Below are 15,569 nucleotides of genomic sequence, written 5' to 3' on the forward strand. Positions count from 1 at the left end.
ATTCGAACTAATTTGAGTTGAATTGAGTCATAAATTCAAGTTATTAATTCAAATTGAATATTTTCTAGCTCAAATTTAGTTCGGTTTAAAAAACAAGAGTTCAATTTATATTTGAATTAACGAATTTGAATTGAGTTAAATCAAGTCAAACTAACTTCCGAAACTGCATTGGTTTGGATCATATCCTGGCCTGGTGTTAACAAAGAATTAAAGCAAAAAAATGTTTAGTGATTACAGAAGGATTAATTGATTATGGAGCATAGTTTTGGTTGGAAAGCTGATGAGATGATGATGGGAAGGTGATGGTTGGTTCTAGAAGAGTATGTTTGTGGCAATGCTGTGGGCCTAATGGGAAATTCCAATATCATCCTCATGCTATCATTACTCATTTTTTAAATTTATTTAATTAATGTCCTTGCTAAAACCATCCTTTATCGACCAACCCCAGCGGCCCAGCCAGTCAGATTTCTCGGCTGAAAAAAATATAGACAAATAGACCGTTGCTTTTAAGAATCTGCCCTTTCGACTCAGATGTAATGGCCGCCCCTCGTAGCAAACGTCAAGCTGTTCCTACAGTTGGGGGCATTTTGGGTAATAAAACTAGATGCGTTACATGGATGGTTAACTTTTAATGTAATATTAACCTTAAGTTAAAAAATAGTAAAAAGTAATTTTTTAAAACTTGTTTGGTTACATTAAAAAATAATTATAATAATTTAAAAGTCTTATTACGGCTTTTTGTATTTTCTCATTAAAACGTAAAGGACAGATCGGTAATTTGGGTTTTGGCAAGTAAAGACAAAAAAGCGCGAGTGTTTTGCAAATGAATCTTAGATAATGGGCAGTGAAGCCCATTAAGAACCAAAATTGGGCTTTGTTAAGGGCTCCTTATGAGCCCATAAGTCCTTAAACCCCCAAGCTTAAGAAAGCTTCAAAACCTTGACTCACTTTGACTCGGATCTCCGCCACCTACTGTAGCAGAAAGTGGCTAGTCTAATCCCTGAAACAACCCGGAAATTCATCGCACCGGAGCTAGGCTACAGCGTAACTAACTAAACATACAAATAATATTTTTTAATAGTATTTATACAAATGATTTTTTTTTTAATGCATGGTGTATAGAGCAAGAAGAGCCATACATGAAGAGGAAAGTGTTGAGGTTGTCAGAATCATTCAGGGAAATAAAGGGTATGAATCTGATGCTGACAGAATCCACTTCAAAGGAGCTTTTGAAGACATTGGTGGAAGATAAAGAGCGCCTATGAAGACATTGGTCTTAAGTACAGTGATGATGAGAATTTTGCTTGTGTTGCTTCAAGAATGCCTGCCACTTACTCTGCTTGTTATAGAGTTCTCTATGAGGTATTCAAGATTTAAATTTGTTGGATAATTTTATGTGAATTTTAATTCGTATTCATTGCATTAGTGTTATCATATAATATAGTAACTTTTTGTTGGAGAAATTAAGGAATATATAGAAAAAAAAAAATACTAATACTAATATAGTAGTTATAGGCTTATAGCAATGGCGCAGACTTTTTTTTTTTTGGCAAACCAACTGGAGTGTTGAGGTTTTGATGAGAATATTGTATTGAATTTGTAAATACAAATTGGATTGTCAGGTTCGAATAAGGTTACCAGGTTTCTCACCTGCTAGAGTACTGGATTTTGGCGCTTTCCCTGGTTCAGCTTTCTGGTAAAAACTCAGTTTGATCATATACTAATGGTTTTTGATGATGAGATTTGGGATGGTTTTGAGTTCTATGGTAACGTAATTTAATGTAACTTGAATGAAATATTGTCAGGGCATTGGGAGAAGTTTGGCCTCTGTCTTTAGAAAAAGTGATCATAGTTTAACCATACCAGTCAATGCAGCGTGCAGGTCAGAGCCTTATACAAGGTCATTACCAATATGAATATTTTCAACTATTCAGTTGACTAACTGTGGAAATTTACTTTATAGTGGGTCAACTTAGTAATTCATCTCTGCTCATTGCAATTGTACAATTGTTCCATTAAATGATTATGGGATTGTGGATTGTACATTGTGGGGTGTCCAAATTCATGAATTCAACAGAGCATCATTATACAATGGTTTGGATGTGATTTACATGTTTATAAACTTCTTAAGTCCTGACCAGCTCCTTAAAGTCGGACATCCTTTCAAGCAATTGAATGGTGAGGCATTTATGTTATATTGCTTGCTGCAATCATGTATGATTAGAAGCTTAGATGGTCTATTTACTTTCCTCTATTGCTAGAGTGTATGTGAGCATGTCTTACATATTTCGTAATTGTTTTAGGCCTGAAGAATTTGCCCCTTATTCATAGCTACAATAGCATTCAAGCGTTAAATAAAGATATCAATAGGTCTGAGGGGGAACATGACATTGTAATTGCTGTAAGTTGTATCTATAGGATTCTTTACACGTAAATTTGCCTGTAGTTGGTAGATTTTGGCTTTGCATGAACTTTTGTTATAAAATGTTTGTATTTGATAAAAGTATTTTTCAAACCAGTGCAATTTGCTTCATCTTTTATGGCCTTAGTGATCCTACAGGGGATGTTCTGGTAATATTCCTGGTTTATCATTAAGTTCAATGTTTCACTTTATAATTGTGCATGATGGAGGGTTCCGATGATTATATATTGCTATGTTATGGTTTGCTTGAAAACGCGCAATATTTACATTTTGATACCATCCTGATTTATAGAATTGCTTGTCAGTTTGTTATTGTAGGCATATGTTTCCCTTTGGTTTCTGTATTATCAAATTTGAGACAGGTCTTAGTTGAACCAGGTACACCACAGGGATCTAGTATCATATCTCAAATGCATTCTCATATATCATGGATGGAGAAAAGGGTGCATTCATTTAGGATGCCTGTTCAACATCTATTGTAGAGAGTGTGTTGTGTTTGTTATTTTACTTTTTTTTATCATTTTCAATTGATACATTTTTCATCATTTCATAGAAAAGCCAGAAATCTGAGGTAGTAAATCTAAAGGTGTAAATGATGAAAATTCAAATGAATTGGTCCCTCTCAGAAGTGGTGTCCATATATCTGCTCCTGTGAGTGTGGAAATATTTTTGCTTTTATCCTTCGTGTCATGCTTATATACTCAGTAAGTATCCTCAACTCCTTTTTCCTTCTACCCATATTTCTTGTCAAATATGGTATTTTCTTGTTGCAGTGCCCTCATGATGGGCATTATCCATTGGAGAATTCTGGAAGATACTGTCATTTTGTTTGACATTTGCAGAGGACAACATCACAGTGTGCCTATAAGGTTCCTCCTTGACCTACACTTTGTGTGGTCTCCCCATGCAAGAATCTATATTTTACCTGTAATGTAGCAGTAGTGCAGATGTTTAATTGTGTACTGGGAATTGGTTTCTTTTCTCTCATCTTGATACCCCATTTGATTTGTTATGCATAAATGGTTGATCTGCCTCAGAGATTATGTATTTCTACTAGTGTCAAAGTTACTTTGCCAGGGCTACCCAAGCAAAACTTTGAGCTATTTTTGCTGCAACAATCTTAAATAGAGTTTTGAAAGATAGAGGCTTATTTGTGATTATTATGTAGCACTTGAAGGGTGACCCTTTGCGTGGATTTGAAGATGAGAAATTTTGCTTTGTTGCTTTCAGACGTGGACAAAGACCTAGGTTAGCAGTCTTGAGTAGTGTTTTTAAATTTGTGAATTGGGTTATTTACCAATTAAATGTTTTCAACTTCTAATATGGTTAAATATCAGTAAGATTCTCTAGGAGGCCAATAGAACCTGCAACATTTGCCATGTCATCTAGTCAAAGGATTCTTTTGTTGCAGAATGGAATTGCGTGAATCACCTTCTGATTTGTCTATATATTTTCTGTTTTGATCGTTGACTATAACAATCATATGAGCCTTTATTGGCCATGCTGATGGGCCCTGATAACAGTGTTATTATCATGGGGGCAATGATTTGAGTGCTAGGCATGTTGTTAGCATGAGGTTCATTGAGGAGAACCAAAGTCAACTTATTGGTAGTTGAATGATGAGCTATCAATGTCTGAGTGCATTTACCACGTAAAAGAACTTTTCTCAATTCTTTATCTCATAATTTGGACAGGGAACCTTGGCCTCTTGATGGTATGAAATATTTTTACTTTGAAGGAGGCAAATGCTAAGGGAAATCCAGAAGACCTTGAAATTGACTATGGTACATCTGAAACACTCTGCATTTGTCATAGCTTTATGCGGTTAGTTGTTGTGAAATGATTAATAGAGTGCATCTAGTAACGTGCGTGCGGTAATTTTGATTTTGTCTTTGGTACTTACAGAGGATCTACTTAAATTACAAGCGGAAGCCGAAGATAGGCGACATCAGTTAGTACATTCAGTCTATTATGACTCTGATGGTGCTGATGATGATGAAACAGGCCGTGCTGATTTTGGGGGTGGCTGGGGAAAGGATTATCTTTGGTCCTGTTTGAGGGGGCTGGCATGTTTCAATCGGTGTTTGTCGATCAGTCAAAAGGGATGGCTCTGGGGGCTCGGTCGAGAATGTTGTTATGACAATGGAGCAAGAATCCTCAATTACATGGATTGACTCAAAAATCCAGTTAAGGTGATTTGTGTCCCTTCTAAATCCAAATTAACATATTTGTTCTACCATTAATCTTTAATGTGGATAGTTTTCCATCAGTAAGAAATAAATAAGCTTACATTTTGCCCCACAAAAAGGCAAAAAAATAATGTTATGTGTATATATTTTTTTTACACAATTTATATACACAGATAATATGTTATCATATGAGTGAGTGTTATTTTATTTTTAATTAAAAATTATTCAATCACATAATAATATATTATCTGTATATTTAAATTGTATATCAAAAATATACACATAAATTTATTGAAATGGGAATTTTACAACAAATGGGGTTCAAATGTATGACTTGTAATATGTCACAATCTCATATTTATGTATGAGGATGACAATATAAAATTGAATTTTTACACAGCAGCCTTTAATTTGTCTTCCACTGCCAACCTTTCATTGAACTTAGTCGGTTTCATTTATTGTCATTGGTCCAAACTTGTCTGGCCGATACTTTACCTTTATTTGCCACGTAAAGATGCTGAAATTTGGGAATTCCATATGCCCAAATGGCAATGAACATATCAATTAAACAGATTCTGTGGCTCTCCTTACAGAATTATTATTATTATTAAATTCATTCCAAGGAATATAATTTCATTATGGGATCTTTGGAAATCACTAAAGATGGCAATTCAACCCACAAATTTGGGTCTTTTGTTCGTTTCTCCCTAAATAAGGAGGAGATTTCTTGATAAAGACAGCGACATGGATGACTCGAATTTTCGTAATCATGAACAAAGTGAGAACTAAGATAAATGTATTCTTAACTTATTCTCTTCATATATATTCTTTAAAAGTTTACATATTAAATCACTTTTCAAAATTTTGAATTATTAAAAATATGTTATGACACTAAACAAATATTCAATTATATTTCTAATAAGGATAGAGGAAAGTGTGCATAGATGGGAAGGGAACAGAGAGATATTTTCTTTGCAAAGAAGGGATAAAGATTTTCCGTCATTCCTATATTGAAAAAAGGATGAGAACAAGAAAAGTTATTTGTTGTGGGAATGAATACAGAGATTAAGGTATTCATCTCCTGTCTAACTTGTTGCCATCTCTAGAGATCACATAATTAAAAAGAAAAATGTTTAGTAAGAATGGCAATCTAACCAAAATGATATGTGACACACCGACTTATTAATTCTTTATTAATGAACATGATACAGAGTCGTTGGTAGATAATTATTTAATGCGCTTGTTCTAGTTGACAAGAAAACTCAACTTGAAAACATATACAGTTTACAACAGAGGGACTCAGATTGACCTCCATTAATTAACTTAATTGATAAGCAGCAGATCCTGATCATACTCTTCAAGATATCCATCAAGAAAGTTTAGAAATGAATTATCGCATGTGAAATTGTAACATTCTTGGTTAACCTGAGAGTTGTAAGCTTTTTCTTCATCTGTAAGAGGAGGCCAGCATGGAGCGGGAGAATCAGTCAAAGCAACCTCTGCATCATTTGCTTTCATAATATTTGCTTCTCCATGGCTGCAGGATAATGATGATGACCCACTTCTTGCCCCGTTCTGATCAAAACCCATGTTATTAATTGCGCTGAAGTATGGAGAAACCCTTACAGCCTTTGGAAGATAAACTTTTGTCTTTGTAATCTCTTCTTCACTCTCCTCCTTCTTGAGTTTCTTCTTTTCACCTGTGGATCGGCCTCTTTTCTTCACTGTTTTTGCTGCTTTTGGCTGAGTTTCTTTACTTTTTCCCACTCTTTTGCTCAGATAAGAATTCCAGTGGTTTTTTATCTCATTGTCGGTTCGACCAGGCAGCCTTTTTGCAATGAGAGACCAACGATTTCCCAGTAGAGAGTGAAACCTGATGATCAGTTCCTCCTCATCTGGTGAAATATTTCCTCTCTTAATATCAGGTCGAAGATAGTTCATCCATCTCAGCCTGCAACTCTTCCCACATCTAAGCAGCCCTTCAAACAAACAAATCAAAATCCAGTCAATGAAAGTGAATCAAATGATAAAATAAATATATCAGCAATCACTTAGCTAGATTATTTTTACCAGCGTTTTTAGGCAGATTTCTCCACTGGCCTTCTCCATGAACTCGAATATAATTCACCAGCAAAGAATCTTCCTGCACACTCCATGAACCTTTATGCAAACCCACTTTAGAACAACATGGGGCTCTCACCATTTTTGTCTCTTACGAACTTCTCAAGAGAGAAAAGTCAAGGTGAGCACAATTAACTTCAACTCCTTGGCCCCAATTTAAAGGCCAAGAACGATGTGACAGATGATCCACTTACATTTATGTTCAAACATACACAAATTCACCAACCATTGAAAACAGAAATATTATATGATAAAACCCATCACGTATCCTATGCTTTTATATATATATATATATATATATATATATATATATATATATATATACATATATGTAATACAGAAATGCAGAAATGGAAATGTTGAAACTTATTTGGTAAAAAATAAAGGAAACGAATGTATAAATATAAAAAACATATGAATTTTTGTATAGATGCCAAATTTTATAAAAAAATACAACAATTTGAATTTCTTAAAAAAATATATAGCAACTTTTTAGTAACAATAAACAGTATATATCAAATATGATAAAGTTGATTTTTTGAACATTTGTCAACAGTTGGAGAAGCTAAAGATAAAAATGAGATGAGTTTTAACACGTTGAAAAGGTGTAGAGACAAAATCAAAGATAAAGTTTAAAATTGTGAAAAAGATTAAAAAGTAAAATCGATTAAAAACTATAAAAAAGAAACACGTTTCATAATTTTTTATATTTTCGAAACATTTCGTACCTAATTTGAAGCATTTCTGAAACGGAGTGTGCTTATGTGCTTCCTAGTAGTCATATACAGATATAGATGAGATTTATTTTAATTTATTTTATTAGCTAATTTCTTAAAGATGATGAAACTTCAACGATACCTCTTCTTCTTGTTTTCATAAAATATCTCATATTGCTTCAGGCTTCAACTGGTTGCTTCTCAAACTTAACCTTCTTTGTCTTTGATTTCTGTTGATGATGGTGATTTTAATTAATATTTGATTTTGAAAAATATTGATTTGACCCATTTTATATTTGCAAAAAATAAATGTCAATATGGATGTACCTTAAGTAATATATTTGATTTTCAAACACATAAATTTGACCGATTATTTTTCAACTAAATTAAGCGTTTGATTTCTTCGAACCAGGAAATGATAATCACCACATCCGCCACCTTTGAGTTGATTTCATTTGTATAATATTTCGGATGACTTCATTTCTTAGACTTAAAAATTAATCTTTGACCCATTACACAGCAATTACCTTGGATGAAAATTGCGAGATATATTATTTGTATTTAATTTTAAATATCTAATTAACTATTTATTAAGATCTCAAATATAAGATATAAAATTTAAATTTTATATTAAAATAAAATAATATATGAGACTTAAATCTCATATTAAAAAATAAGGTTTGAGTTTGTTTGAAAGGCTGCTCTTGGCTGAGTTTCTTTACTTTTTCCCACTCTCTTGCTAAGATGAGAATTCCAGTGGTTTTTTATCTCATTGTCAGTTCGACCTGGCAGCCTTTTTAGCAATGACAGGCCAACAATTTCCCATTGCATAATATTTCGGATGACTTCATTTCTTGGACTTAAAAATTAATCTTTGACCCATTGCACAGCAATTACCTTGGATGTAGATTTTGGGTAATATTATTTGTATTTAGTTTTGAATATCTAATTAATTATCTGTTAAAATCTTAAGTATAAAGTATAAAATTTAGATCTTACATTAAAAAGTAAAATATGAGATTTAAAGACTATATTAAAAAGTATGAGTTTTTAATAGAGTTTATATTCTGTTGTTCTTTTCAATCTTAATAACTAAATTTTGAGGTGTATATCTCTCAAAGTTCATATCATTTAATATAAAAGTCGTCACCACATCTATTAGAGAGTTAGTGCACGCCAAGTTGTGTGGATAGTCCTTTCAGACTTATATGACTCAGAACTGTCTAATTTTAATAATCATATTTTAAAATAAAAGAATACTTAATTAAATATTTAAAACTGGATGTTTAAGGTTTAGGGTAAGTAATTCCTTTGGATTTTTTTTTTTTTGGGTAAGTAATTCCTTTCAATATTCACCTACCTCCGAAACGACAGTTTGGACTGGCGTTGAGGATGAGCTAAGCTTCAAAGTGATTAGCCTGGTTAATTATTCTCAATTTTTTATTGCATAAAAGTTAGATTTGTGTGCCCAGTTTTGAATCTTTTGATTATCTAATTAAATATTAAAATAATATATTATTTTATTATTAATTTAAAATTAATAAATAATATAATAATATATTATTTAAATAATTAATTAAATACTCAAAATTGAGTATTTATAACTTTACAGGGAGATTGATTCCTTTCAATGTTTACCTACCTCCAAAACGACAGCTTGGACTGGAGTTGAGGATGAGCTAAGCCTCAAGTGTCTAGCCTGGTTAATTAGTCTCAATTTTTTATTGCATAAAGCTGGATTTGTACATGTAAATCCGTTTCAAGTCTCTTGCACGAATCATCATTTGTGGCATTGTTTATATATAAATATTATCTTGAGTCTGGACTGGAGTTGAGCGAGATTCAGGTCCATCTAGGGATCCTGGTCAAAAACCCATTGGCCATGATCTACCACGTTTCAAATTTTACTTGGAAGAAATATTATTTTACATGAAATTATTTTTCATTTTGTTGAATTTGCACTGCTGAGACCATTTGACATGAAAACAGAAAATTGATCCGAGAGTTAGCGAAACTGTTAGAATACTATAAAATATCTAGGTTTAAACCTCTCTGATATGTATAAAATATTGACTTACCATACAGTAGTTATAAGTCCAACTACTTCAGAAAAGGTTCTTCGATTGAAAAAAAATAAAAAATTAATTAAATACTCGGTAAACTTTTGAATTATTAATACGTATTTTAAGTTGAAAAAAAAATATAATAAACTATGTATTTAAAATGGAGGGCTTCTTGGTAAATCACAAATTAGTTTGACCAATCATAATTATTTTGTTGATTAACCAAGCATCAAGACTTTGGCCTTGAATAGACCAAATGAAAAAGAACTAAAATATAGGAGTGATTGGAATTTAATGAAGTTGCAAAAGACAATACTAAAAATGAAGAGATTATGCCACATGCATGAGCAAAATGTAGCGTGCTGCGGAATCCTGGGTCTCGGAACTCCTGTCGATGCTTTAGATTTGAGCAATAATATAATGCACCAGACTGCCACTTAGTGACCTCCAAAATCTAATAAAAAGGTACTTCATATTCACCATAAGGCAATCCTTATATTTTTACTCGAAGATGACTTTTTTTTCCGATTTTTCACCTTTTATTTTTTAAAAATTTAAATACTCATATATTTGTTAAATTTTGTTGTTATGGTTAAGAGAAAAAAATATCATTTAACTAAAAATATTTTTAAAAAAAACTTATGATATTTCCTCCCTTTAATTTAAAATTCCACCAATTTCTTTTCATTCAAGTTTGAAAAGTAACAAGAGGTTTGGGTTTTTTTTTCAGTTTCTTCTCCAGCAACCAGAGCTGACCTTCCCCACCCATCTTCCATCAGCGACCGAAGAAGAAGGAAGGGTGACTACTTTTATCTTTGTCCGTCGCTTGAAGGATGACATCGTGCGATTAGTTGACCTCGATCACAATGCTTAATTCTGCCACGACAATGAGAGATGCTTGAACGATGTTGGGGAGACAAATTGTGTGATGGATCTTTGACTTGTGGCCAAGATCCGTCACCCTTTGAGCATCAAACAAATCGAAAAGTGGTTGAAGGTTGGCTCCAATAGTTGGAGAAGAAACTACAAAAAATTCCAAACCCTTGGAGAGAATTTGTCATTTTTCAAACTTTGGGTGAAAAGAAATTATTAGTTTTTAAATTAAGAGAAAAAATGTAATAATTTTAACTAAATTATATTTTTATTCTTAACTTTAATAATAAAATTTAACAGATTAATAAATATTTAAAGTTTTGAAAAATCGAGAATAAAAATTAAAAAAATAATAATCTTTGGATGAAAATAAATGTTTTGACAGTATTTAAATAATACATTATAATATAATTATCAACTAGAAAAGTTTATAGAGTCATTTCCCAACTAGAAAAGTTTTTTGAGCCATTTCCAATCATCTATTAATTCTAAAAGAAAATAACCTAGAATGATGTCAACGAACTCAGAATTCGAAGTTTTGTTCTCTTTAGTCATGGACGTTGCCCTTACAAGTAGGTGACTACCAGCCGTTTAGCATCACTTTTTATGAATTGTTGGGATTTTTCAAAGAGACGTAATCGACTGTTACATCATAGTTGAGAAATTGAGCATGCTTGCTTAGACTATTATGCAAGATTTGACAGTCTCAAATAAGCTCGGTACAGAGTCACAGTACGGATCCGAATTCGCAAGTTATTGGTGAGCCTACTAAATTTGACATTCTTTCCTTTATCAACCGCCAAAACAGTTTTGTCAAAATGTTGAGCTTTGTCGACACTGCACGCCTGTGAATATTAATTGTAAAGAAGAATATTTTTTTAAGTAAAACTTTTATTGTTGAACAGTCTAATGAGACCACTGATGGGGACCAAAGCAATGAACCCGTAGAGATCATAGGAAGATCCATAAAAAGGGAGGGAGGTTTAGTGGAAAAGATTGAAGAAATAAGTCAAAGACAAGGATAATATAGTAACCAAAGATGATGTGCAACTAATTTGACGATATGGTATGATAACATAAGCATGCATAATGATATGGAGTCATGTAAAAACTCTTATACAGGCAGAGTAAGGATTCCTTTAGTTGAGTGAAGTTTGTTTAAATCAAGTTTTTTTTTTAAGTTTTCCAGTCTAATTCAATTAATTGAGTTTTTTTATTAATATTAGTTTTCTTATTTCATATTACGTTTTAGGAAATCTCTATTTAATCTTGTTTACTTAAAGTCTAAACTACTTAGAGTTTGAAGTTAATTAATATCTCTAATTTTAGTTAAACTAGTGTTCTATATTAGTCGAGTTAGGATTCTATTTTCTTTTGGGGAGTTTTTAACCTATATATAGGGTTAAGTCTTTGTTTATCAATTTAATCAATCAAGTGATCAATTAATAAAAATTCAGTTTTTTTCTTAAGATTTCATGTACATTAGCATTTTTATTTTATTATCTTTTGAGTTTTATTATACGGTATCAATATTTTTCGTTCTTGTGAACGATATTAAAATTCTTACTATACTTGTCTTGTGTCAACTGCACGTGTATGCCCAAATGAATGGCCTCTTTAGGGTTCTTGTTTGCATGGGTATATATAATTTTGATGTAAGCATCAATATATTTTAAGTAAAAGATCAATGAGGGTTAATTAAGAAGGAGAAGAAGAAAGATCCAATGTTCGCATGCATATTCAGAATGTATGTAATCTTTATGAAAATGGTATTAATTTAATGCGCGCACGTGCACGCGCACACACACATACATATATAAATATATATATGAAATATGCGATATTAATTATAGATGAATAATATTATATATACATACTTTTGAGCACATAATTAGGTATACAAATGATATATCATTATGTGATTTGATGTTACTTTATTATTAATTCAAAATTATCTAATTATGTGATAATAAATAATATATATAATCAATTGAATACTTAAAAGTGTGTATATGTAATTTTATTATTTATAAATCGAATACACACAAGTCACTCCGAGACTATATATATCTAAAATCCTGCAAAGAATCTAGTTGGACGTTTTCCTCAAAATTGAGAAGTTGAGATGTTTCTGATACTCCCCAATTATTTCATCCAGCATGTTAACTTAAGTAGGAACAAAAGCTGAGAATGAAAAATCACTTAAACTATTAGCGAGACTGTTTTCTTCATTGCGACATGTACCGCCGACCTCACAGGCTTCTTCTTCTAAAAGATCAGGCCACCATGCGACTGGATTTGCACCATTTGATGTTATCATATTTTCTTCTCCATCAGAAGGTGATGATGATGACCCACTTATTCCCATGTTATCAAAACCCTTGTTTGTAATTGCTAAAGACTCTGGAGAAACCCTAGCTGCCTTGGGAAGATATATTTTTGTCTTTGTAATCTCTTCCATTGAAGTTTTAGTAACCTTAATGTTGTCGTTTTCGTTTTGTTTCTTTTCATTGGCACTGTTCTTAATCAGTCTTTCTGCTTTTGGTTGAGTTACTCTACTGCTTGTTTCCACTCTTTTACGAAGATGGCAATTCTAGTAGTTTTTAATCTCATTATCAGTTCGTCCTGGTAGTCTTTTTGCAATGAGAGACCAACGATTACCCAGAAGTGAATGAAATCTTATAATAAGGTCTTCTTAACCTGCAACTTTTCCCACATCTTAGCAACCATGAAATTAATCAGCATGCCTCGTTACAAATTAAGCAAAAGAGATAAACTTGGGAGTTGTAATGCTGGTTAACCTTCGTGTAAAGTTTAGATTGGACAGATTAGTCTTGATTCTTCTCTTGAACCCTGTCATAATAGGAACTTTGATACATCTTCCAACAAAGATGATTTAGGTTTTTTTATCCTTTGCAAGTCTTGTCTGACGGTAGCTTTGTGCTCATGTCAAACTTCGCTTGTTACAAGCCCCTTTAGGTCTCGTGTTGGATTTTGTTAATATACATTCTTAATCACCGAAAAGGAAAAATTGTAAGCTAGATTATTACCAGTTCCTTTTGGTAAATATCTCCAATGGCCTCACCATGCACCCGAATATAATTAGTCAGCAAAGTATCTTCTTTTTCACTCCATGGATCTCTACTTAAACCCACATTTGAGCAACATGGAGTTTTTCCCATTCTTCTCTGTGTGTGTTTTTTCATTAGAGATAACAGAAATGAAGGAGACCAAGGAAGCTTATAAAAAGCAGTTGATTGAGTAAACAACCAAAAAACTTCCCACCATTCGAGTGGCCATAAAATGTTTTTTTTATAACAAATAATCTTACTTGAATTGAATCGTTTTTTTTTTAGATTGAACCAATCACACTGGATGACTGCAGAGAACTTGTGTTTTATGCGCGAACAGATATTTATGAACGGTCAAACATTAGAGTCAAGTCACGAAAGTTGGAGATGAAGAGAGCTTAATAGGACATGGTGTTTTTTTAATGAATTACACAGATTCCGGAGGGTGACTCTTCAACTGCCATTCTTTCTGGTACCTGTCGTTCAACCCTCCAACTGGTGGCTCAATCCGTAATTATAATAATATTATGTTTAATTGCCATTAATGATTGTGGTGCTATTAATATGCACTTAATTTCAGAATGCTCAGGTGTATCCCAATCAATTGTAGCAAGCATAAGTTACTTTACCTATTAGATAATTTGAGTGATAAAAAGAAAAGATTTTATATATAAAATAATATAAGTTCAAATTTTTTTTAAGGATATATTAAGATCAAATTTTTGACTTATCTAATTCGGTAATCATAGGATTGATGATTGAACCCGAGGCACAAAAAAAAAAAAGAAAAAACGTAAGTTACTTTAAGGATTGCATAGTAAGGAATTGTATCGGTAATTTATGTTTGATTACTTGTATTATTTTGTAATAAAACTATGTCTATATATTTTTTATTCATATTTTTTATACATAATTTAGATACACAGATAATGTGTTATTATATAATTGAATGATTTAGAATTAAAGATAAAATAATACACAATTACATGATAACACATTATCTATATATTCAAATTATGTAAAAAAAATATGTATACATAGTATTATTCATTATTTTGTTTAGTATATTATATAATAAAATATTACAATAATTTGATTAATATTTTCTCTTTTTGTATTAATATTAATTTTATTATAATTTTACCTTATATAACAAATTTAATTTAATATATTAAGAAAATTTAAGTAAAACAAAACTATCATAACAATTATTTATATATTTCAATATATCCAAATACAATATTAATTTATATTCATTAATTTTCAAGGTAATATATTTATACAACAATCTTTCATTTTTTTATAATAAAATATTAGCTGAACTAACTATATTTTCAAGATTAGTAAGTATAAATTATTATTATGTTTGATTAAATTTATATATATATATACAAATATAATTACTGTATTTGACTAACACTAATACAAGATTATCCGAACCAAATATATTAGATTTCTTTATTAATATTCTAAACTGATCCTCCCAAGAAGATCCACAAGATAATAATCAAAGACATTGCATGAAATTATACACTATAGGTTTAGCAATGAGCAAAATAAATATGTAAAGAATTACATGTCCTTAGATATCCTAGGTTTAGTATGAAAAAAATAAAGATAATAGATCTAGGGACTCTATATGTTGCATTCACTCAATTGCTTAATGACATTGTCTCTCTTGAAATCAACTAGCAAGACAAAGAAAAACTCTATCTTGTGAGCTTCCTTGCAAACGTGCTCTCCAATATTGAATATCTCTACCCCCAAGAGATGGTTTGGGTGGTAAAGGAGTGTAACTTTAAGATAAAAAATTTGGGTTCAAATCTCCTTAACGACATATTAAAATTATACTTTTGATTTATTTAGTTTAATGATTATAAAGTTGATCATTAGACCTGAAGTTTTATCTATTCGGTATATTCGATTTAACTCCAAAAGAATGGTACAACTCAAGTGAAGTTCTTCATTATTAAAAGAAAAAAATCTCTTATTGCAAATAACATGTTCAAAATATTTCTATTTGTAGTTATCAATGACAATGCATATTAGCTACAAATTATGCTCCCTAAACTATCATCTGCTTCCATGGATTTGGTAACGTAAAATATAACTGA

At 31.5% G+C, this 15,569-nt stretch overlaps 1 protein-coding gene and 2 pseudogenes across 1 annotated transcript; 1 reads left to right on the plus strand and 2 right to left on the minus strand.

The window, feature by feature from the left end:
* Positions 1 to 536: 536 nt before the first annotated feature.
* On the plus strand, positions 537 to 4,753 carry LOC123204762 (annotated as a pseudogene).
* Positions 4,754 to 5,776: 1,023 nt separating this feature from the next.
* LOC123204152 (myb-related protein 308-like) lies at positions 5,777 to 6,893 on the minus strand. The gene is made up of 2 exons (XM_044620734.1): positions 6,682 to 6,893; positions 5,777 to 6,590 (listed from the first exon to the last, which is right to left on the minus strand). The coding sequence occupies exons 1-2, from the start codon at positions 6,812 to 6,814 to the stop codon at positions 5,935 to 5,937; spliced, it is 789 nt and encodes a 262-aa protein (XP_044476669.1). The 5' UTR covers positions 6,815 to 6,893; the 3' UTR covers positions 5,777 to 5,934.
* A 5,658-nt stretch (positions 6,894 to 12,551) lies between these two features.
* On the minus strand, positions 12,552 to 13,566 carry LOC123204763 (annotated as a pseudogene).
* Positions 13,567 to 15,569: the final 2,003 nt, after the last annotated feature.

The sequence above is a fragment of the Mangifera indica genome, chromosome 20 (genome assembly GCF_011075055.1).
Source record: "Mangifera indica cultivar Alphonso chromosome 20, CATAS_Mindica_2.1, whole genome shotgun sequence".
NCBI lineage: Eukaryota > Viridiplantae > Streptophyta > Magnoliopsida > Sapindales > Anacardiaceae > Mangifera > Mangifera indica.

Bases quoted from the DNA above. Each gene is read 5' to 3' on its own strand.
- LOC123204152 (XM_044620734.1), bottom strand. From the start codon at position 6,814: ATGGTGAGAGCCCCATGTTGTTCTAAAGTGGGTTTGCATAAAGGTTCA. The intron at 6,591-6,681 runs GTAAAAATAATC...GTTTGTTTGAAG, and splicing joins AAATCTGCCTAAAAACGCTG to GGCTGCTTAGATGTGGGAAG.